The sequence below is a fragment of the Scophthalmus maximus genome, chromosome 4 (genome assembly GCF_022379125.1).
Source record: "Scophthalmus maximus strain ysfricsl-2021 chromosome 4, ASM2237912v1, whole genome shotgun sequence".
NCBI lineage: Eukaryota > Metazoa > Chordata > Actinopteri > Pleuronectiformes > Scophthalmidae > Scophthalmus > Scophthalmus maximus.
In genome coordinates this window covers 9,814,274-9,835,899 of record NC_061518.1, presented here as the reverse complement: position 1 = coordinate 9,835,899, position 21,626 = coordinate 9,814,274, and the positions used below count along the sequence as shown (strand labels likewise).

The following is a 21,626-nucleotide window of genomic DNA, read 5'->3' as shown; positions in this document are numbered from 1 at the left end:
GATGTGCAACAAAAATTAAGTTTTATAACAGTTACACATTTCAAAATTCAAGGTGACATGTAAACAAACAATAGGGGGACTATGTACAGTGGCAGGTGAGCAGGAAGGGACATCAGCCAGATTGCACCATCATTCCTGAAACAATTCCATCAAAGGCCCTGAGGAACAATCGGTCAACAGTTAAACACTGCTCAAAAAAAAGTGATTACATTTTTTTTTTTTAAATCACCTTTCCGACAAACACATTTCACAAGACTAAACTCACTTGGACTGAATGGTGTCCCCAGGATTGTGGAACGGGTTGCACATTACATCGGTAAAGGTATTGTGTAATTTTCTGAACATCTGAAAAAGGAAAATTACAAGTTAAAAAACGGAATTACTCAAAACCAAGAAGAAACAGCCTAATTGTGTTTCATTGATGGGACATTTTCAGACGATTGCTTGACAATTCTCAATTTACTAGTGAGACGACAAAACTGTATTGTGGTCAAACATGATAACATATGCATGCTCATCAGAAAATAGTAATACTAGTAATAATTACGATATAGATATTGGGGAGTACAAAATTCGATTCATCGACGGATATATATTTTTGTCAATGATTTCTTAAATATCGTTATCAAACCTTTGACAAAGACATGTAATTGAGGCTTGATATTTTAGTTAAAACATGAACTACATCATAAATAACTGAATTGAAAATACAAATACTTAAAAGTTATCACAAACATTTTGTTTTACATAAAATGTAAACAAATAGCACATTTAAAGCACACATAATAGTAGCAGATATCATAATATCATTATAGCAGAAGAGTGGGATTATCAAACATTTTTAAAACATTTGGGGGAGGATTCTTATTTGACTTAGTTTAAACATGTTTAGATTCAACTTACACTCCTTATTTCATTGTCCCGCAATGATGTGTTTGAGGAGTCCACCACGATGACAAACTTCACCTTGGAGTTTGTGACATACCCATATCTATTGAGCCAGTCAAGGAAATCTTCTTGTTTTTTCTCTTCTATTTTTAAGTTAATTAACAATAGAATAGCCTCGCAACAGAGCTTGTGTTATTTATTTCTCTTCACCTGAAACAACAAAAACAAATACTGAATGTGTCAACTTGATACAACTGTATATGGATTTCAGCATCTTTCTCGAATAATAGAGATGTTTATAATCGTTATTGTTCCTCAATTGAATGAGAGTTATGTTAGGAAATCCTGTTAACTACCTTTGCATCCCAGTCTAACCTCACTAAAAGGAAGATGATCTAATTAGCAGATGAGCACTTGTAGCCTTTAACTAACTTTGACATAAGGACAAAGGATACACTTTGTAGTCTTCGGTGGGGTAGAGCAGACCCAGGTACAGCTCTCTCTGGTCCCCCAGGGACTTGCCCACAGCAGAGATCTTCTCCTCCACCACGTCCAGAGAGGTGTGCACCGTGTAGTGAAACTTCAGCTCATTCTGAGTGGGCACACTGCGGATGTACAGCGGGTAGTTCTGGAGACAGGACACGGGACAAAGTACAGGAACACAAACAAAATGCATTGTGAGCTCGTTAAACGCGACAGTTTATTAAAAAAACCCATCATAATAGCAGTAAAAAATGTAACAGCAGCTCCCCTCAAATAATGCTAATGTTGTTAGCTCTGGTGGTGCATCTCAACCTGCTGCAGTTTCCGGCCACTCAGTGGAAACTGACAATTTGACTTAGAAACGACTCTAAGAATACGGAGGACACCTTTAACGTTAACGAACAGAGTGTGGACAAAACCAAGGACACATAAAACATCGACAACCATCACCTCTTTAGCGATCACTGCTATGCACACCGCCATGTTGGTGTTCCTCCTCTGAGCTGTCAGGCGCTGTCACGTGAGGCGCGGTGTCCAAGAACTGTAGGGGAAGTGAGAATTGAGTTAAGTTTATGAAGTTTATGACCGATAAGAAGCGTTTTGGCGGTATCGTAGAAATATTTATGAGGTAATTTTACAACATCATTTTCCTTCGGCTTTGTTACATGGTCCATATTTTTAAAATTACCGAACAATTTTGAGTTTTTAGTTCGCGTGTACAAAAGTTACTAAACGTCCCTGAATGCACCAAATATCAAGGAATACTTTTACGGTTGTTCATAGTTTAACGATTTAATCCTGTTGTGTTACTACACCACATTAACGTGTGTACACAATGAAAACAAATCATACTAAAATTGATATAATTAAAAAAAACAACAACAAATGTATTCAAGTTGATATTTAAAAAAACATTAACAATGCGCTGTATGCGCAACCTATGCGCCGAGGACCCGCACGAAGACAAACAAACCCACTTCCTCGAAGCTGGAGCTCAGGTGACTGTAGCAGCGCAGCACTGCGGGTGATGTCTGCCCCAACTCTGACTCTGCTCAGTGCAATAATATGTTGTTCGTTGGCAGAGAAGCCGTCAAATGTTTCGTCTCCAAACATTATCATCATGCTCATGGATGACGTGAGTTATTTGCTTTCCCCCCCCGCTAGTTACTTTAGTCAATGACTTCATCAGCACAGTTCTGTGGCTCAGCAGCGACTGAAAGACAGAACTGTATATTTCTGTCATTTCCTTTTTTCCCCCTCTGCGATGTTACTTGTTTTCTCTCAATTTCTGGGGTGTGGGGATCTCTCTCTCTCTCTCTCTCTCTCTCTCTCTCTCTAACTCTCTCTCTCTCTCTCTCTCTTACTCTCTCTGCGCGTGCGCGTGTGTGTGTGCGCGTGCGTGTGTGCATGCCTAACTTGTTCATTAACTCGCCCCTGCTCTTCTCCAGATGGGATGGGGGGACCTGGGGGTGTTTGGGCAGCCCTCCAAAGAGACCCCCAACCTGGATGCCATGGCTGCTCAGGGGATGCTGCTTCCAAACTTCTACACCGCCAACCCCCTCTGTTCCCCGTGTGAGTCAGCTATTAAATTGGAGTAAAACAGCAGTTCCTCATTTACACATCTCTTCTATTCTCTACTTTGCTTTAATTGTCACATTATCAAAATGATGATGACACTTGATTAATGATTTAAATGCATAAATGCAACGCTAAGACATTAATCAACCTCGCGAAGAAATTACAGAATGAAAGAAGATGGTATTATAACATCACTGGTGTGCGAAAGGGTTTCAACTCCAGCTTTTTTTCATTATCATATTTTAGTGTCTGGTAATTCTAGCTGAGAAGCTAATTGTCTTATTTGTTGATATGTGGATGTACAGCAGTTTATATATAGTGTGTATATACTTATACTTGAATACTAATTGATAAATGATTGTTATTGGTCTTGGTAGTTATTGAAAACAAATGCTAAAAAAAGAAAAGAAAAGAGAGAGATGCATGTCAGACCAATCTTTATTTCTATGAACTTACACAACCAAGACTAAATAAATGTTGAATTTGTTTATTGCAAAACCAAATACAGTTGGAAAAGATATATCTGGAGCGTTTCTGTGCGGTTAAGGGCAAGAGCACGTTTGACCCTTTATGTTCGCCCAGTAACTGAGAGCATAGGAAACCAACACAGAAATCATAATCACTCTTTTTACAAAAACATTTTTGTTTCTTTTTAACCACAGCCAGAGCTGCACTTCTCACCGGCCGGCTGCCCGTCAGAAACGGTTTCTACACCACTAATGCCCATGCCAGAAACGGTACAGTCTCAGTGTATCTGCGCCATTTATCCAGCTGAAAATACATTTTTGGTTTTGAATTTCTCATCACTTTTAATGTGCTGTTAATTTGTGCCTTTTTATAGCCTACACCCCACAGGATATAGTGGGAGGAATCTCCAAGGATGAGATTTTGTTACCTCAGATGCTGAAGAAAAAGGGCTACGTCAGCAAGATAGTCGGCAAGTGGTGAGCTCCTCTTTGATACATGTCCATGTTAGAGGTTTCCGAAGGCTTAGAGTGGTGTAAGAACTATTGAGAAGCTCATATCCTTAAAAAGTAGCAGTGCCAGACTGTAAAAGCATTGTCCCATCTCAGTGTTATTATTGTGTTGTTGGTTCATCATTGTTGATGCGTTAAGATGCTCTTTAATGTTGTAGTTGCTGGAGGTGGAGTTCATTTTAATGTTGTCTTTATAAGGTGTTCATATTATTTTTGAGTATAACCTCGAATAATCAATGTGAAATAGTTTAGTGCCGTTGTTAACATTTGAAATGTAATTGAAATGTAGTGGATTAGGAGTATAACGTTGTACAAAATGAAAATGCTTAAGATAAGAAAAAGTTCTCCAAATCTCTAGATAAGTACAGCGCTTGAGCAAATGTACTTTCAACAACTAGTTGTAAAAATCTGACATCTGATATCACCATACTTACATTTGACATGATGATGAGGTGACCTACTAGTTTGGAACAAGATTCAAGCCTCTGTAAGTTGATTTACATAACATACTGAGGTGAATGGAAACCAAACCTGAAGGAAGTCACTGCAGCCAAAAGTCCAAATACGTATGTCGGTTTGCCGTAGCTCAAGTATACTTGATTTGTTGAATAGTCTCAATTTAAAATGTAGTTTGACTCGATTGAGTGCTCTTTATTTTGTCACTACAGGCATCTTGGCCACAGACCACAGTACCTTCCTCTGGAAAAAGGTTTTGATGAATGGTTTGGTGCACCAAACTGCCACTTTGGCCCCTACAACAGCAGCATCAGACCCAACATCCCTGTCTACAACAACTCTGAGATGCTTGGCAGGTAACGTCGCACAGGTGCACAACAGACACACGACAGCAGACACACAGAAGAAAATCTATAAAAATCGTCTTTCCCCGTGACTCAGTGGAATAGTTTGGCTGCCTGTTCCTCTGGATGAGTCGGCTGTCTCCCCTCCTCTTCCTTCCCTGTACCAGCTGTGCTTGTGTATTCCATTTTCCGCCCATTTGTTTTCCCCAAAACAGCCATATGTGTATTCAGGGTCATTGGAGCTGGCAGCCGGGCGTGTTTTTCGCTTAGCCATGGGTTTAATCAGCGCTGCATACCTGGGCCCTGGACAGACATACACACACGCATAGACATGCGTACACCCAGACACACGTACACCCTCAAGAGACGGCAGGTTGCGTTGGGCTGTGTGCGTGGACACCTGGAGGAAGTGAAGCATAAAAAAGAAGAGAGATGCCTGTCACCGCTTCTGTGTTCGCCGCGCCACGCTTCAGCAGCACCTCATAACGGCTCCCTCTGCTCAGCTCTGCTGAGACTTCCCAAATATGTCGTTCACCAACAACAACAAACACAATTCATGAGAGAGAAATTGGCTTAATGATGCCGTCTTCAGTGGTTGTGGTCGATTTCGTGGCAAACTGAGAGCCTTGACTGCATCAGGTCATTGTGAAAGAAGCATCAGAGGTTTATTTAATGAATCATGTCAGCCCACTTGTTTGTTTTTGTTTCAGATTCTATGAGGAGTTTAAGATTGACAGAGAGACTGGAGAGTCCAACCTCACACAGATCTACTTGCTGGTAAGATAATGCTCAACTGTCCTTTTCGCTTTAGTGGAGCTGAGTATATCAGGTACACCCCATTCTTTTTCACAATTCCCTCCGTAAAGCAATTCATGAAGTGGAATAATGTAAAATGGGATAAGACTTTATTTTCCACCATAGACAAAAATTAAAAAAAAACATTAATCAACAATAAATTATCAAATTATGCGAATGAACCATTATTTTGGCCTTTGATCACAACTGTGCTTTTCACGAGCAGAATTGGATCGTTCACTTTTTTGCGCACACTCGCCCTGATTATCTCTGCGGCTTTTGTCAGCCCCCCCCCCCCCCTCTGCTTAAAGAGATGAAAAGCAGCACGCTGAGACACACTGCATGCTCGAGAGGTGTAATGTGTCATCTCAAGAAGCGGATGGATCTGTGGAGTGCAGCTTTGTCAAGCTCGTTTCAGCATTTCTCATGAGACTCGGCGTGTTTCACTAGTGCAGTTATTCATGTGGCTGATTGTTTGGAAAATGACACAAAGGCAAAACTTTGGAAAAAATAGCTCATAGGTTGGATTGTTAAAAATTGCTGTGCCAGGGGCTGAATTACCTTGGACTGTTGACATCAGACATGTTTGTGTTTAAATTGCAAATGTGTCAGAGTTAAGCATAATATCATACATTATGTAATAATATTTGCTTAGCACTGATAGAATGCTATACCATTCTGTAACTGTAAGGTGTGTGTCAACTGGAAAATTATTTCCAAATATAAATTCTAAGTGGAAATTCGAAAACTTTACATGAAGTGATAAAGTGATTTTCCATTTATTAGTTAATGACCTTGTGTTGTTTTTTTCCCAGACAGACGTGAATTCAGTTGGCTCCTACGAAGGTCACCCAGCTCAGAGTGATGTCGTCTAGCAATTTATAATATTCCTCTTTTTTGTTGAAAGTGTTTTTCTGATTTTAGTCAGTGTGTGTATATATATATTGATATTAATTCATTTCCTCGCAGCGTTCCAATATAATTCAACAGCACCACAACTTGCAGCCTCTAAAATGATCATACGGTTGAATCAATACTTCACTAAAACCTTTCAAACAATAACTGAAAAGTTGTAATCTTCATGGAAGTTGTGTTTATTGCAGGGCTGTTGTGTGAGACATACTTTGGGCTTCTTTGATGAACGGTTTAGAATTATTATGAGGTGCAAGAGATCGTTTACTCTCTGCAGCAGGTTTTCAGCAGCACTATGAACAATTTGTCTGTAAGTCATTTGACATCTGTACTGAAAGTGTTGTAACAGCCTCTCTCACACCTCCCACCTCTGTAGGAAGGTCTTGACTTCATACACCGACAAACTGAGGCCCGGCGACCCTTCTTCCTCTACTGGGCCGCTGACGCCACTCACGCCCCCGTCTACGCCTCCAGACGCTTCCTCGGGAAGAGCCAGCGAGGACGGTACATCATGTCTTACCTCTCTTGACTCTTTTATTGACTCCCAGTTCAGCAAATGCATACGGTTCTAAATTAATGTATTTCTCACGGTAAATGATATGAGTTGTGATTTTTTTTGTGTGCTGTAGGTACGGAGACGCAGTGATGGAGCTGGACTACAGCGTCGGCCAGATGTTGTCATTGCTGCGGACTCTGGGCATTGACAACAATACCTTTGTCTTCTTCACTTCAGACAACGGAGCAGCTCTTATATCTGCCCCAAATGAAGGTAGGTACCAAATTCACACATGCACACACACACCCACACACACACACACACACACACACACACACACACACACACACATTCACACACATTCACACATTAAAGGCAAAAACGTTTTTTTGTGAAACTTCATTTTTGTCTTGTGTGTGTGTGTGTGTGTGTGTCTGTCCGTCCGTCCGTCCGTCCGTGTGTGTGTGTGTGTGTGTTTGTGTGTGTGTGTGTGTGTGTCTGTCCGTCCGTCCGTCCGTCCGTCCGTCCGTCCGTGTGTGTGTCTGTGTGTGTGTGTGTGTGTGTGTGTGTGTGTGTGTGTGTGTGTGTGTGTGTGCGTGTGTGTTTGTGTGTGTGTGTCCCCGTCCCTATGTGTGTGTGTGTGTCCATGTGCGTGTGTCCCTGCTGCTGATTCCTCAGGTGGCAGCAACGGGCCGTTCCTCTGCGGGAAGCAGACCACTTTCGAGGGGGGCATGAGGGAGCCCGCCATTGCCTGGTGGCCAGAACACATCAAAGAAGGAACTGTAAGAAAACCTCAGGGATTTGAAGCTAACACAGCTTAAAAAAAAAAAAGTCTGAGATGATCACTCACTAAATCTATAGTATCTTCTCTAGAGACCCTGGATCCAGAGCCAGTTTGATTTTTTACTCTCAGTATTGTTGTTTACCTAATGTTTAACCCATCAACAGGTACCAGGAGTTGAAATATTCTCTGTAGGGCGACATCATGTACAATACTGTGAAAGGAGTAATTATTTTACTAATCCTCCCTTTTGAATGATTGTTGCTTTTTATTTGATTTGTGTATCACTTCCCACTTTTCACGTGCACATTGTGTAGCTGCTGCAGTGACCAGTTCACTTGATTCAGTTTCTATCAAGTGAACTCTAGAAACAGTGAAGATTGGCTTTGTGATTTCGGCCTCAAAGCGTGCGGGCACTATTTTTCCCCACTGTTTCCTCAAATATTTTTTGCCTTGGATTAATGCCCCAACTCTCTCTCTCTCCCTTTTTTTTTTCTCCCCCTCCCAAATTTTAACCCCCCACCCACACCATGATCCCCTAAGCCTGTGCGTTCTGCAAATGACTTTTAATTGTATTAGGGGCAGCTGTGACACGGGGCTGTGACGCAGAGGGATTTGGTGGAGGAGCGAGCGGAGGCTGCAGTCTGCAGTAAGCCTTGCCCCTGGCTCATCTCACAGGGGTGTGCTGGGGCCTGATAGCACAGCAGAATAGCGCGGGAGAGGGGGATTGGGAGCGTCTTAAGCGGCTAATCTGTTTGTGTGTTTGCTTAGGTTGGATTGAGCTGTAATGAGGACTTCAGTATCTGAATATGCCAGGCGCTCAGGATAAAGGAACGGGAGGAGTGGAGAGGAGGAAGGGGGGTGCAGGGAAGGAAGCAAGGAAGAAGTAAAAGGGGCAGCTGGTGTAGAAAAGAGAAAAAAAAAAGGAGGGGGAGTGCTACAGATGCTGGCACTGCCACACTGCCAGGGACATTGTTGCGTTTGCATGGTTTTGCTGCACCTGTACCACATTGTGTGACTAGCCAGTGTGTCGACGTATTCATGTGCTGAAAGTGTCATTTTTAAAAATGCCTACATGCCTGCATATATATATGCTTTTGATTGTATTTGTGGGGGTCACTTGTATGTGTAACAGATAACTTCCTACACCGGTGGAAGAGACGACACATAATGCCAATTCAGGACATCACAGAAACTCCAGTGTGTGGCTTGGCTGCGAGGACGTGGGTCTTTAGATCCTCCCCGAAGCTCTCTGGGGTTGTGATGACAAAGCTGCTTTGTCGGAGCTACTGTACTCTGAAGCTTGGGGAGGGAGGACAGACCAGACACAGGGTTGCCCCCTCCCTTTATTTTCCTAGTCTTCTGAAATCTCTGTTGATCTGTGCATTGAAAAGTCCATAAGCTGTTGGAGCAAAAATAATGCAGACAACAAACAGCCATGCAAGCCTTTGTCAAGCAGGTTTATTGAGACCACTCTTTGTAGTATTAAGATAGTTTTTTTGGGGGGTGGAGGATTGGTGATAGAAAAATCACTTCAGTGTGTGTTTGAGAACATGTTAAACAGACAAAAAGCCCTTCATCTGCAGATGCACTGGTGTGGTGAAATGAACTCTGTAGGAAACCGTTGTCATGTAGTCAGCCAGTCGTATTAGGAGGGCGGTGATACGTGTGTGCTGGAATGAGGCAGCGCGGGTGGTCTGAGCACAGGTGAAGATTCAGCATTCTTCCAGTGCCCGTGGGGCGCGAGGGGGGCCGGGATGATGAGCGGCGGTGGCTGCGGGAACCAAGACGCGGAGGTGGGTGGGGTGTTGGCCCCGCAATGTTGTCGAGTGTCAAAATCCCTTTTGTTGCGTTTTATCAGGCAACAGACACACAGGCGGAGTGGCAGAGACGGGGATAGAAGCACTGCCTCCTCAGATAACCAACATCACCACTCTGAACACAGAACGAAATGAGAGAAAGAGAGGGAACGCGACCGTGACGTTAATAGAGAGTGATGAGTCAGACGAGAAAAAAAAGAAAAAGGAGAAGAACAAAGGGTGAAGAAACAATGAAGTTCAGTGATGGCTGCAAAACAGGGCAGAGCAAATGAAGGGAGGGAATGAAAGATGGCAACTCGTGAGATAGAGTTTGAAAGGTTTGGGTTTTCGGTCGTGAAACTAAATGTCAGTTTTGCTTTTTGTGTCCTTTTGTCCCGTCTCCCTTAATGGTCTGTGTGTGTCTGTCTGAGGGGGACTTAAAATTGATGTGAAGGACTAAATCTGTAAGTGTTTGTGTATGTGTGTGTATGTGTGTGTGTGTGTGTGTGTGTGTGTGTGTGTGTGTGTGTGTGTGTGTGTGTGTGTGTGTGAGAAAGAGTGTCTGGATGTGCAGATACATCATGGAATGCGTCGCAGAGCCTTTTCTGTGGCTAGTTCTGTGGATACAGAAGAAAAGGGAATTCATTTCAGTGCCGTGGAGCTCGTGTGCGAGTGTGTGCGCGCCTGTGTGTGTGTGTGTGTGTGTGTGTGCTGGCTGCCGATAGGAGCACAGCGGCACATGGCGGTGCAGCTGCAGAGGCCTGATAGCGCTATCTGATTGTGAGCGTGCCGTCGCCCTCTAAGGCTCGCTCAGGAGAGAATGGAAGGGAAGATCAAGGATGACAGCGAAAAAATGGCATTTTATCTGAAAATAGTTCAAAGTTTATAAATAAAATAAAGCTTTTCACTGGGACTGGGAGAAGGAGATAAAACACCAGCTTGCTCCGGCTCCAGCCGCCCGCTCGCCCGGGCCTCGTCCTTCCCCTTACTTCCTCGACTCCCCCCCCCCCTCGCCCCACTCCTCCTTTTTCCTTTTCCCCACCAAAAACCTCATTTAGAAAGAGAGGCATTTTTGGAGGTTCTATAATAAACCTGCAAGCAGAGATTAGCGAGGAGACTGGAGAAATGCAGCTCTTTCCTACATGGGTGCACACAAGCACATGCGAACTGTCCTATCATGACCCAATGCTTTTGTTACCTTGTTTGCATTCCAGAAGAAAATCCAGCATGAAAGAGCAAGCATGTGCTTTTCCTGGAGCATGTTACAGTTCAATCTTGATTTGTGAAACTAAAGGCAAAGTCATGGAGATGACCGAGAGACCAGGACCTCTTCCATTAAAATGTGTCTGATGACCACATTTTTATTCCTTGAGAGTTCTTCAGTCTCTCCAATTCTCACTCTCCGATTGTGCGAATTGTAATGTATGTGCTTCTCCTACCTCAGACAGTATTTTTCTTTTTTGCAGGTGAACTTCCAGTTGGCCAACGTGATGGACCTGTTCACCACCAGTCTGGCTCTGGCCGGCATCAGCCCTCCTGATGACAGAACCCTGGATGGACTGGACCTGACACCAGTCCTGCTCAGCGGCTCCCACACGCTCCTAAACAGGTGGGTACCTTCACTAACTGACTGATACAGGAGTTCACCAGAGAGTTGTGGTGTTTGTGGCCTTTACTTTGGGACCAATATCCCCCCTTTATATCTAAATGTTCATGATCACATTAGTGTTACAGTAGCTGTGTTAGTTTTATCATGCAAGACGTAAACAATGTAGAGTTTTTTATTACGTTACAGATAGACAAAATCACGATGGAAGTTTCTGCTGGTAAGAAATTAACAAGAATACATTTTGTGACTAGTTAGAAATTAATTGTAGATGTATTTGATTAGAATTGCTACTACAGTAGTCAATGTTAAATCATGGATGTATTGGCTTTGAATCTGTATCACATGTATCTTTATTAGGTTATGAAAATACAACATATGTCCATAAGAAAGTACTGTATATGTCATGTCACCCAGTTTTACAACATTATAAACTCACGAGAAGACAAACCAACCCCCCAACACAAGACACGTGCACACAGTGACAAGACAAAAACAAACAAACAGAAAACAAAAAGAAAGAACAAAAATGGTAAACTTCCAAAGAACTAACGAAGGAGAGAATAGGATCCCGAGTTTTGTTAAACCTACTGGAGCAACCTCTCATACTGTTACAGGAAGGACATTAGGGCTTTTTCAGGGGATGGAGGCTGGATGGAATTCTAACTAGTCAAAAGGCAGTTGTCAAAATCTGCATATAGTTGAAGGTGAGCTGGACCCCACTTTTGTTCAGACTGAGAGATTTAAAAAAACTATTTGAAATGAAGAACAACATGAAACTTTAAAAAAGACATCTGTGGTTCCCAGACAATGACAACGGCCTTTCATCCTTGTGAAGTTGTTGAGATGCTTTGAGTGTAACATCTTAACAACAGTGGGATGGATTTTAACAAAATGTTGCATAAGAGAAGAAAACGAATCTCAGCGTTTGTTTCCGCCTCCCTCCTCTTCTCTTCAACAGGCCCATCTTCTATTACCGTGGTAATGAGCTGATGGCTGTGAGGCTTGGACAACACAAGGTGCACTACTGGACCTGGAGCAACTCATGGGACCAGTTTAAAAAGGTTAGGTTCCCTTTTAATGCAGCAACTCTGTCCCATCTCTGTTTCCTTCAGTTCTCTATTTGCACCGCCGCGTCCTCCCTCTTTGTCCCCCGCCTAATCTTACTCAAACGCACAAACACATTCACTGTTGGTGTTATCTTGAAAATGGCTCATCAGTTGACTGCTGTGTACATCAGAGCGTAATGAATATTAATGAAGAGCCCCCACATCAGCGAACTCCCATCATTCATCAGCCAGTTGACTTGTTTGTTCAAACTCCAGTGGAGAATTTCTTCCTCCCCATTTACATACCATCATTCCCCGCTGTAGACTTGTGCTGTTTGGCTTCATGGAGCTTTAAAGAGGAGGAAGATGTCAGCAGTATCTCATGGCCAAAATTATACCAACTCAGTGCTGATTAAATGCATCAGGAGAAATGTGAAATCTGCCTCTTGAGGTTACTATTGTGCTTCTTTCTCTCCTATGTCCATAAAAATACATCTCCCGTCCTCGCTCCGTGGCTCTGCTTTTCCTGTGATCCAGTTTGTTTTATGCCCCATCGGTCGCTTAAATTGCTCTCTCCTTCAGGGCCGCTGAATCAATAGCAGCCTCCTTTATCAACTCATGTGAACTGAAGTGGAACTTCACAAATAATGGCATCTGATTGCCTGTGAGTTGCCCATCGATTTGGCGTGTGTACATGAGCGAGGGCAAGAGGAAACATGTACATGTGTGTTCGGTTCTCCATACAGATTTTGCGTGCGTGGGTGTGTGTGTGTTTTATGATGCAACATTGGTGTTAAATCTCCTGCGTGCTACTTGACACCACGGTTGAATCTTTGACAGTTTTTCTTGTAAAACACACAACACATTTCATAAATATGAACAATATTGAACAAACTGTCACAGTCAGACTCTGAATCAAATGTTTTGTAAATCATTCCTAAAAGAAATGAGGTCCATGTTTGGCCGTCTCTGATTGGTGTACACGGGAAGGATTAACGATCACTCCAACTCTTTTATCCCCTTATAACATTTCGTTGACCCTCCAACCCTCTTAAAGATTCAAGTTTAACCTGCATGGAAACAGGAATTTAAAATCAATGTTTTCCTACTTGCTCCTCAGTTTTGGTAATAATTCAAAACATAATGTGGCCCACGGTGAAAGATAAACAAGGGCAGATGTGTGTCCGCGAAGAGGAATGAAACAGCAGGTTAATAGGTGGGAGACGTATTGCTCCGTCCTGGCCGCGTTCAAGCGGCTCAGCCATGAGGAAAATGAGAAATTTCGCAGGCTTAAATGGCTCTTATCAAACTCTCTTCATGCAGCACTGTGATGTAATATTGCCAAATATAGTTTGTCACAACTGCGGAGCCTTTTGTGTCTGGATTGCTGAGTACCCTATGTTATAGTTGGAGCTCTGTGACGGCTGGGATACATTTTTTTTTTTTACCTTTTTTAATACTTCTCACGGTGATGATGAAAACTGAAAAAGGGACTTTTTTCCCCGACACCTCTTATTATTCCTCCACTGGATGATTTTTAGAAATACATTGTGCCATAGGTATTGTACTGCATTCATGATCTAGAGAAACGCATGACATTCACTCAACCCACTGAATCTATGGCAAAATGTACAGCGAGTACCTGGTCTGCAGTGTGATGTACATTTGAGATCTTATATAGTGCCAATAAGGATTTAGCAACTTTAGCAAGTGTCTCATGGTCGTGGAAGAAGTAGTCAGATCCTTTACTGAAGTGAAAGTACCAAATCAACAAAAACAAAATGTACTTGCAGTATCAAAACAGAACATCTTCTGCAGAAAAATGTGTGACTCTCTGTGACTGATATTACTATTATTACTGATATTATTATCATTACTAAAATATTACAATTCAGTGTGGTTTCTAAACATATCATATGTTTTATTTGGAAGTGCTCAGCCTGAAAAGTCATTCGTAACTGCGGCTGTTAATTAAATGAAGTAGAGTAAAATGTACAACCTTATAATGAAAGTCGCAGAAAATTTTAATACTAAAGTAGAAGTCATCCAAATTTCATGTAAGTTGGCTGGAGTGAATATTCTTGTTGTTTCCATGAAATAAAGAATATATTCAGATTCTGGCTGAACATTTCAGCCACAGTCTCCATGAAGTGATTGTTTTTTTCCCTGCAAATCATCAAAATGCCAAATATTGCCTTTTTCCAAAAATCCATCGCTCTATCCCCGGACACTCCTGCACCTTATCTTGTAGCAGTGACTGCTCTGCTCTGCTCCAGTTTTTGAAAGCAGCCTCGTCGTATCTATAGCGTTAATGTCAGAAGAGATATGACGTTCTCGCGGTTTCTGTCTTGGGCACTCGAGACGGAGTCGCTGAGATACAGCGCACACAGCGGGCCTTTCTTGCTGCTCCACTGGGATGGGGGTTTTTTGGGGTTTTTTTTCTTCATTCTTTTTCTGCATTTCTAAGATGTTGGCTTCAAAAGACAGGACAAGTCTGGATCAGAGGAGGCTCTGCGGGGTGCGGGGGTATCTCTCCTCCTCGCTCTCCCTATTTCTCTCTCCTCTATATGTATTTTGAGGTGCTCTGTTGAGCGATCTCAGAGGGGGGCTGCAGCAGAGCCTCACAGATGAATGCTTTCGCAATATTAGTCGTGCTCATCAAAAATGATTGTGCGTGTGTGCGTGTGTGTGTGTGTGTGCGTGTGCGTGTGTGTGTTGAAGGAGGGGGCAGAGCTGCGGGGGGCTCTGGAGGAGTGTGACTCAATCAGACTAAGATCACTGCAAGGCTCATGAGAATGGAGTTGGGGAGCAGGAGTGGGAGGCGTACAGAGATGAAGGGGGAGGCAGGAAAAGTCCTCTGTCTATGTTGTGAAGGACTTGGTGTAACAACAGCAGCTGCATAATAGTGAGCATATAAACAACACAACAAAGAGATTAAGCATTCAGCTTTGTGTAGTAGATTGCTACAAGCTTTAACCTAAACCTCCAGAACCTCCTTCATCTGACCTCAGTACATATTAATATCTAAAACTGATATCTTGTGAGTGCGAATGGTTGTTAATCTCCACATGTCAACCCTATGATGTGCTGGCGATCTGTCCAGGGTGTGTAGCCTGCCTCTCACCCCAATGTCAGCTGGGATTAAACCCCTCCACGACCCTCACAAGTTAAGTGTTAAGGATTAAAGACACAGAGGGAAATTCTTGTTTACATGTGTTTTAATAACTACAACTTTTACCAAAATGAGTATTGTGCAATCGAGGCAAATTCCTAATCTTGAAACCAATCTAAAATGAACGCCCCTCACTACTGTATAGTTGCTGGATCAGAAGTGCATCATTCGCGACAGAGGCCTGAACATGTCTGCAGCTTTTTGTTGTGCAGTGACATGATCATCATTCAAACTTGTGATTTTTGCGTCAAATTAAGGAAAGTATATTTACATTCATGTGGGGCTGTCTTCTCTCACAGGGTATCAACTTCTGTCCCGGTCAGGACGTTCCAGGTGTGACTACTCACGACCAGAAAGAGCACACGGAGGAGCCGATCGTTTTCCACCTGGGACGGGATCCTGGGGAAAAGTTCCCGATCAGGTCAGTTGTTCTGAAAATGTAAAAAACTGCTGATTTCCAGCAGAAACAGAATGGGAAGGAGTCTGAAGGGAGCACAAACAGGAACAAGAGAGGGAGATTTTAGAAAACGTAGAGGTGAGGTGGTGAGAACGGGAGGGTTGTTTACCTGTTGGAGGCACAGATTGTGTATGAGATCAATGCCGATTCAGTGGCATGAAAAAGGAGGCGGCGGATTGATCCGCTCAGCCAGAGCGCGCCTGATTACACCCTTCTCTTTGTGATTGCAAACAGCTTCTTAAAGATTACTATCTGGGCCCCCTAAGCCTCTCTGGTGCACCACTACAGGTTATAATTGCAAGATAAATTGTCCATGTCTAAATTGGGAGCGAGTGCTGTTTAATGGTAGTTTTTTTGTGTCTCTGCCTCAGCGCAGAGGAGAGTTAAGTAGCTGCGAGAGGACAAAGTGACGCCAGAGGATGCAGACTGCCAAAGCTGAGCGAACGCTATTTCCAAATAAGGGCCTAAAGATACTGACCATCACCTTTTACTTTCCCTACTGTCAATATATAATATTGATGTGCTATTTGATATATGAGCAGACACCATGACTAATACATAAAGATAATATCAAAATCGCTTTGATGAGATAATATTCCTTTCGTGCCCCGTGTTGGGCCTCGGCTTCCCTCCTGCCGTCAGAGCTCCTGAACCGACCTTTCTGCAGCTCGGGCCTCATCTCTTCTCCGCCTCCCGCTCCAAATGCTTTCAGTTCTGGAGTGAGATTGGATGATAAAACATTAATGTTGTTTTTCATTTGCCCACCTTTTAGCCCTGGTATTCACTTGGAAGAATAATAGATAAATTAAATAAAAAAACAATCAATATGCAGCCATGTATTGTGCTAGATGGATGGAATTTTTTGTACCCTTCCACGCAGAGAGGTCATGGAGTGTGTCAACAAGGTCATCGCACAGACAGCGAGCTCCATGACCTCTTCACTGTTCATATGCTGCCCTTCTTCACTCTGCTCTGATCTGCTCTATTCAACCCCCCTCCCTCTCCAAGCGTTTGTCTTACTTTTTCCCTCCTCTCTCCCCACTTACTGATATGCATCTCCGCTCATTCTCACCACTCTGCCACTGTCCCTCCGCATCCACTGGGACCGTTCTACTCCATCCTTGTTAAGCTTCTCTGTATGTGTAAACACACGCACGCGCACACACACACACACACACACACACACACACACACACACACACACACACACACACACACACACGTGTATGTGTGAATTTTGTCCGTGTGCTCCTCGGTCCCCCAGCTGGACTGGATGCCTGGCCATCATTAATCTCTGTCGACACCTAAAGAGCCACTTAAGATGATGTAGGGCCTGTCTGCACACATACCTTCACTACTGTCGCAGGCCGTGATATCACAAGGAGTGAACACACACACACACACACACACACACACACACACACACACACACACAAACACAATCTTCGGTCAAGAGAAGAAGTGTATATTTGTTTGATATAATTACATAATCTTGGAGAGAGTTTGGCAACGAACATACAGTCGTTTCAGTTGTTTGTCTTTTGTCCTCTAATTGATGACTGAACCAGCGGTCTAGCGCCGTCGTTTCAGACAAATGTGATTGGTACAGTGGAGTCGGAGGATGGTACGGCCCTGTGTTGGTGGTCCATCTGTCTCGGATGAAACACCGGTCTGCATCTGGACCTACCGCCAGCGCGTTTGGCTCCACACCACATTTGCCCTATAAGCCTCTTCTTGCCCTCCACCTCTGTGACCTAAGGCCTTGAGGTTAACACGTCCTACTATCCCACCACCCACCTCAGCTCACGTCCCCAGAGCCCGGATCAGCCGGAGCAGTGGTCTCAGCCCCAACACTGCAGGCAGCAGCCCCCTGCACCAGTCTGGCCTCATATGCCTCCTGCCATCACGCTCTTGTGTCCCCAATCAATAGTCCTCGCTGAAGTGCTCAATTTCCACCAGGGTGGAGAAGATGGTGGAGGGGAGCGGGGAGGCAGGACAGATGTATCTGATTGTCTCCTCAATTCCCCCACCTTCTGCCACTGTGTGGTTGTTGCTGTGCGCGTGGGGGGTGTGTGCGTGTTCCGGCAATTGTGTTATGAATCAGTAATCAGAGTGGTGACACACCTGAGCAATGCCCCCATCCCCCCTGGGTGCCATACATTATAAATCAAAAGACTCAATTTGCATACCGCCTGCTTATTATTCCAGATTTTGCCTCGGCACCAGTAAAGCTAAGGGTTATAATCATGATAATGAGGTGTGCTGACTGTGGGCTTTTCATTATTTGTTTGCAGAGGAGGCACAAACAAATGATATTATTAGTTTTTTGATTTAGAGGTTTGCACTGTGAGATTGTCCGCGCAAACACAAAACAATAGGAAACTTTGCGTCTCGTGCAAGTTTGGCGGCGCGGGTCATGCTTCGCTTGCAGACTTGTGTGTAAAATTTGAATACTTACAGCGGTCTGATAAATCTCCCTTACAATTGCTTCTTTTAAGTTGCTTCATCACTTATCAGAAAATGAATCGTAACAATCAGTAGTGGGCACAGATATGAAGGGGAGTGAAACATCCCGCTCGCTGATCTCGGATGGGGAGAAAGCAGATTTTGAGATTTTAGATAGCTGAAGCAATTTCATCTGAATGTCTTAACTTTTTGAACTGTGGGGAATATTAATCCAGGGTTTTTTTTCCACCACAATCATCAGCCAGAGTCACGACGCGAAGACAGTTAGCTCATGACGAATGCGCCAAACACAAGCAGAGGGACTAATTGCAGCCAGTTCACCAGCAGCCGAATAATAGTGGGGGGAAAGCAGAGACTGAGAGGGATCAAGGGAAGGAGCAGGTGCTGGCTGATGGAGGAAGCCCCGCTGCCCTGTGGGAGATCTAAGAGGGGAGGGGGAGGTGTGAGCCGGACAGAGCCCGGGGTTATTACTCTAATTGACACTTCACCTCACACACATGCACACGGTCCCCAGGGGCCAATCAGAGGGCCGGGTCTGCAGCGGAGGGAGGACGGAGCGCTGGCACAGGTGCTGCTGGCGAGTGTATCAAGGGTGTAATTGCACTGCTGATATTTGTCTATCTGTGTGTCACGCCACCAGACGCCCACTCCCCCAACACACACACACACACACACACACACACACACCGGCGTGGACACGCAGCCCATTAACCCTACAGGTCCTATTGAGAGCAGCGTTCCTTTGAAAGCCTTCAGGGCCCCTGTTTTACACACTGAATATAATAATGCACAGAGGTGCTCGGGCTCACTGGCGTCCAACGGCAGTAATTGAGAGACAGGGGATGGGATAGAGGTTACACAGCTCGCCCTGATGAGTGCACTTTCCCAGAGGGTGCGCGAGTGGACAGCCTGTTTTGTTTTTGTCGTTTGGTAAAGCCGCAGCGCGTCACCGCTACAATACGACGAGTTAAACATTTAGTCCGCTGGTTACATGTGATTTCAACTGATGGTAAAACAACGGAAACAAAGTAAATCAGAATAAACAAAGACTGTGCATGTTGCACCATCTACTAGCGTATAGTTAATATCAGAGGAATCTTTATAGTTGTTATATATAGATGTTTAAACCAATACTTTAATTCAGGTTGTACGGCATTTGATATGCTGAACATTCAAATTGAAAGCACTAACAATTAATCAATTGGATCGACAGAGGAAAAAATCTGCTATTTTGAAAATTGATTCATTATTTGCCTCAAGTTTCAAACAAAAATGCCAAAGGGCCGCTGGTTACAGCTGCTAAAATGTCTTTGTATCGTCGTAAAAGGAAATTCATCGAGGTTTGGACTTTGGATCAGGCAAAACAAGCTAAGGCCCTGAGAAATTGTCATGAACATGTTCTTTCCCACTATTTCTTTGACTTTTTATTTAAAAATAAATGGAAGATAATCAATAATCAATCTATGTTTGTTAATGACCATGTGTGTCGTATGTGTGTTCGCAGTGTTCTGACCCAGGAGTACGAGGATGTGCTGAGCAGGATCTCTCCAGTTGTGGAGCAGCATAAGAAGTCCCTGGTGCCCGGTGTCCCCCAGCTCAATATGTGTGACGTGGCAGTGATGGTGAGATTCACCTACTATGAATATAAAGTATATCTGTGACTTTCATGGTGCTTGATTTATAAAATGACCCCCCCGCCCGCCCCCCCAAAAATAATATTAATAATAATAATTGCAGGATGTAGTTAAAACAGGCTCCCTTTGTGAGTAGCTGCTAACTCTTTACCCCCTTTACACCATATCTGAGTGTAAAGGGATATTCATTGTGTATGTTTTTACACTTGTGCGTCAGATGAATTAATGTATTAGATAAATTGATGGAGCTCTGAATATAGAGGTTTTTTTAAATTGCATTCACTCATTCAATGAGATTTTTCTATTAGTTTATCACTTATCACGCTCTTGCTCCACAATGTGCATCACGTTTGATGGAGTCATTAATCATCACTCACATCGGAACCTTTTTCTCCTGGATTATTATATATCACTAAGCATCTGAATTTAAGGCGGCTTTGTCTCACCAAGCACCAAAGACAAGTGAACTCCACTGCTCTGGATTTATTTGTGTCATAGCACTGCCCCCTAGTGATGAAACAAACAGGGTTAGAAATTAGTCATGTTTGAGTGCTTACCAATGCAACATATGTCTCGTCCTGTGTCGCGCTAATGTGCGTCCCAAAACTAAATCTCTATAAAAAAAGTTCAGATCAGTTCACTCTTGGCGACATTAAGACTTTTATTAACGCTTATCATTGTGAAGGAGGCGGCTGTTTTATTTGTCGCATGGTTTGTCAGACCAAGGAACCATTTGAGGATCTGAGTTACATTGAAATTTGTCTTTTATATGAAACCGAAATTTGACCCCTTTAATATTTGGTATTTTTCAAAGGTTTTTTAAGACTTTGATATATACTGGAAAATATAGCAGTGAAGCCCAGTTTGTAATATCACCACCTAATAAGGAGATGCTCATTTTATTAGTAGATCCAGATTTTGCTATGCACTGCAAAAATGGTACTTATTTGAAGAAAAATATAATTAGACATAAATCATTCTGCTAATGAAATGTGTCACTTTCCCTGTGATATAACCTGAACCAAACGACATGACAGGTCAGTGTTAATTAAATTACACAGGACATATTTTTGCTAAGCCAGAGGAAAAGATTTGGAAACCAACCAGATGTAAAGGACACAGCATTTGGAACGGTGCCAACTTACAGCCCAAGATGATCCTGTGCTTTTCCCCCTACAGCTGCATTTTTATAAAACCGCGATACGTACTGTATATAGCGATTTTGATAAATTCATCTCCTTGTGCTTATTGCGATGGCTACTCTCTGTTGCAGAATTGGGCCCCGGCAGGCTGCGAGAAGTTAGGAAAGTGTCTCAGAGTGCCGAAGTCTGAGCCCTGGAAGTGCGACTGGCCTCACTGAGATCAATACTGTGGAGGCAGGACAACAAAACAACCTTGAATTTTTAATAAGAAATGTTTTTTGGTAAAAAAAAACAACCATTCAGGGATAATGTTGAATTTCAAAACCAAGAGAATCATGTTGGTGGAACAACATGACCTTGACCGTGCAAATAACTTTTACAGCTGTGATTTGAAAGATCCAAGGAGCCAAAGAGTCACGACTCCTTGTAGTGATGTAGAGCGCATAGAGAAATGTATTTTATTTAGATCAGACCTCAAGTTTTAAATTGTTGGATTAATGGAATAACTCCATTTTCTATATATACTGTATTACATGTGTTTTTTAATAAAAAGTGATTTGTATTTGTTTGTATCATAACTTTTCGGACATG

At 43.1% G+C, this 21,626-nt stretch overlaps 2 protein-coding genes across 2 annotated transcripts; one reads left to right on the top strand and one right to left on the bottom strand.

Moving 5' to 3' along the window:
* Nucleotides 1-4: 4 nt before the first annotated feature.
* On the bottom strand, nt 5-2,367 carry trappc2l (trafficking protein particle complex subunit 2L). The gene is made up of 6 exons (XM_035628437.2): nt 2,349-2,367; nt 1,822-1,912; nt 1,344-1,516; nt 904-991; nt 266-345; nt 5-158 (listed from the first exon to the last, which is right to left on the bottom strand). Exons 2-6 carry the CDS (start codon nt 1,852-1,854, stop codon nt 113-115), a joined length of 420 nt encoding a protein of 139 aa, XP_035484330.1. The 5' UTR covers nt 1,855-1,912; nt 2,349-2,367; the 3' UTR covers nt 5-112.
* Nucleotides 2,354-21,613, top strand: galns (galactosamine (N-acetyl)-6-sulfatase). Its single transcript, XM_035628432.1, has 14 exons — nt 2,354-2,506; nt 2,820-2,943; nt 3,612-3,686; nt 3,791-3,893; nt 4,595-4,738; nt 5,437-5,503; nt 6,810-6,937; nt 7,063-7,202; nt 7,608-7,711; nt 10,976-11,118; nt 12,077-12,179; nt 15,636-15,757; nt 19,764-19,881; nt 21,167-21,613. Exons 1-14 carry the CDS (start codon nt 2,399-2,401, stop codon nt 21,251-21,253), a joined length of 1,566 nt encoding a protein of 521 aa, XP_035484325.1. The 5' UTR covers nt 2,354-2,398; the 3' UTR covers nt 21,254-21,613.
* Nucleotides 21,614-21,626: the final 13 nt, after the last annotated feature.

Coding starts and splice junctions, on each gene's coding strand:
- galns (XM_035628432.1), top strand. CDS start 2,399: ATGTCTGCCCCAACTCTGACTCTGCTCAGTGCAATAATATGTTGTTCG. Junction 12,180..15,635: donor CATGGGACCAGTTTAAAAAG/GTTAGGTTCCCT, acceptor CTTCTCTCACAG/GGTATCAACTTCTGTCCCGG. Junction 19,882..21,166: donor TGTGTGACGTGGCAGTGATG/GTGAGATTCACC, acceptor TCTCTGTTGCAG/AATTGGGCCCCGGCAGGCTG.
- trappc2l (XM_035628437.2), bottom strand. CDS start 1,854: ATGGCGGTGTGCATAGCAGTGATCGCTAAAGAG. Junction 992..1,343: donor CCCACCGAAGACTACAAAGT/GTATCCTTTGTC, acceptor CTGGCTCAATAG/ATATGGGTATGTCACAAACT. Junction 346..903: donor GGGACAATGAAATAAGGAGT/GTAAGTTGAATC, acceptor TTCCTTTTTCAG/ATGTTCAGAAAATTACACAA.